This window comes from Penaeus monodon, chromosome 31, assembly GCF_015228065.2.
Source record: "Penaeus monodon isolate SGIC_2016 chromosome 31, NSTDA_Pmon_1, whole genome shotgun sequence".
NCBI classification, from domain to species: Eukaryota; Metazoa; Arthropoda; class Malacostraca; order Decapoda; family Penaeidae; genus Penaeus; species Penaeus monodon.
Window position 1 is genome coordinate 7,500,245 of NC_051416.1, and position 1,786 is coordinate 7,502,030.

A 1,786-nucleotide genomic window follows, 5' to 3' on the forward strand; every position below is an offset into this window, starting at 1 on the left:
GTCTTGTTGTTTTTCCCACATTTGAATCACAGACACTGATTTTATACAGTCAAAACTCTCAACTTTCTTTCCTCAAAACAATACAGTTGCAAGACCTTATTGCTGCCATGAGCCACTTTGTCAAAAGCCTTACATTTTACCATATGCCTACATTAAGCCCTAGTTGTAGGATTTCACTTAAGGAAAACCTAAATTTTGGGTTTGAGAATCCACACCCTAGTTATTACATGTTATAGCTTCTAGGTTGTATTGTTGCATCTAAAGTGTTGCACTCTGTGACGTGCCTGACAGACTCTGAACATGAAATAAAAGATCAGTTGAATAATTCAACACTAGTACCATATAACTGGATGAATGCCACAAAATCTGAACAAAAATATATGGTATGAATGAAGGCTTATTTAGGGTGAAATGTTTCAAGTGAGAATCAAAGGTCTATGCTAATTGACATCACAACACAGCATCTTCTATCCAAGTGAGACCTGAGCATTTCACTTTAAGAAAAACTCAAATTATAGTCCTTTTAACCAAAGTGGACCATCGTCGTATTTAACCTTCAACAGCACAGGGAATCAATATTTGTAAATAAGAACTACTTAGCTTAGCTTCTATAATTCCTCTATGTAGTTCATTGTCATTTCCATAACTACGAAGCCAAAGTAAGCAGATAATAGCTAAATATGGAACCATTTCTGTTTAATTCAACACTAAATATCACAAGCGAGCAGTATTTCGGCTGCAGATGAGACACATCCGCAAGTTCTTGGTAAAAAGACAAGATATCACAAAAATATCAGAAGAAAACACTTAGACTACATGATCTTCAGATGGCACAGTTGACGCCCAATGGGCAATCGTGACAGGTGGAGAGCGAAATCAACCTTTTTATCAGGGAAAACAGTGACAAGGAGGAGGCGTTGGCTGAGGACTCCTGTTTACAATCACCTGACGCCGCGTTCGGATGCGCTGCCTTGGGCTTCAGGTTGAAGTTATGCCGGAAAGAAGGGTGGTTTTTTAGCAACGTGGGATTTGCTAAACTTTGAATTCTATTTGATAATATCGATTTTCATAACATTTTTGTATTAATGAGATGACTGTCTTGTATATAATCATATTAGGCATAAGCAGGAATGCATTACTTTTACAATGAGAGGTTTCGGACATTAAAGGAGCTATATTCCCTTTTTCCTTTTATTTCGACAACATTTATCTAGAACAATTATATGTGGAAATGATTGTTATGAATAAGAGGCTGTAAGTAATTGCAAATGAATTTGGAGTCTGACGAAATTATACCAGAGCTATAGTATTTGTAAGCCAATTGCATTGCACCATTAGATCTAATATACTTGTGATTGGCCAAGTACGAGGATATATTGCATCTCGACATCCATTGGTCCTCTTCCCACAACAGAGATTATAATTGGCTAAAAACGTGGCAGCGGCAACTTCCGGAGATTGTGATTGGCCGAAAATACACCGCAAGTGAGTTTTGATTGGTCGAGCTCATACTGTGGGCATGGTTCAGAAATTCTGATTGGTCAAGGCCGCAGCATTCACAACTTACAGGTGTAGTCGGTCGCAGATGTTAGCAGCGTTACTATCTAAGCGAAAACGGAACAAAGTCTAGCTCAATGGGAAAAGTACGTTTATATTACGCTGCGCCAAAGCCTTTTCCTACTGGTATTTTAGGAAACACAACGTGTCTAATACTGCTTTTAGGGTATTATTAGAATTAAACAACACGGTCTATAGGGGATGATTTATAACTGACCCTGGATAAAGG

The 1,786-nt window shown here is 38.1% G+C and overlaps 1 protein-coding gene across 2 annotated transcripts in view; it reads right to left on the reverse strand.

Moving 5' to 3' along the window:
* LOC119593020 (vacuolar protein sorting-associated protein 35-like) overlaps positions 1–971 on the reverse strand; it is a gene marked incomplete at its 3' end in the record, with an annotated part of 23,876 nt that extends 22,905 nt beyond the window's left edge. Inside the window, 1 exon segment of one of the 2 annotated variants that reach the window (XM_037941915.1) lies at positions 882–971. Coding sequence is in view for 1 of the 2 variants with exons in the window: in XM_037941914.1 (XP_037797842.1) it covers positions 817–818 (2 nt within the window). 2 annotated transcript variants of the gene reach the window in all.
* Between the last annotated feature and the right edge of the window lie 815 nt (positions 972–1,786).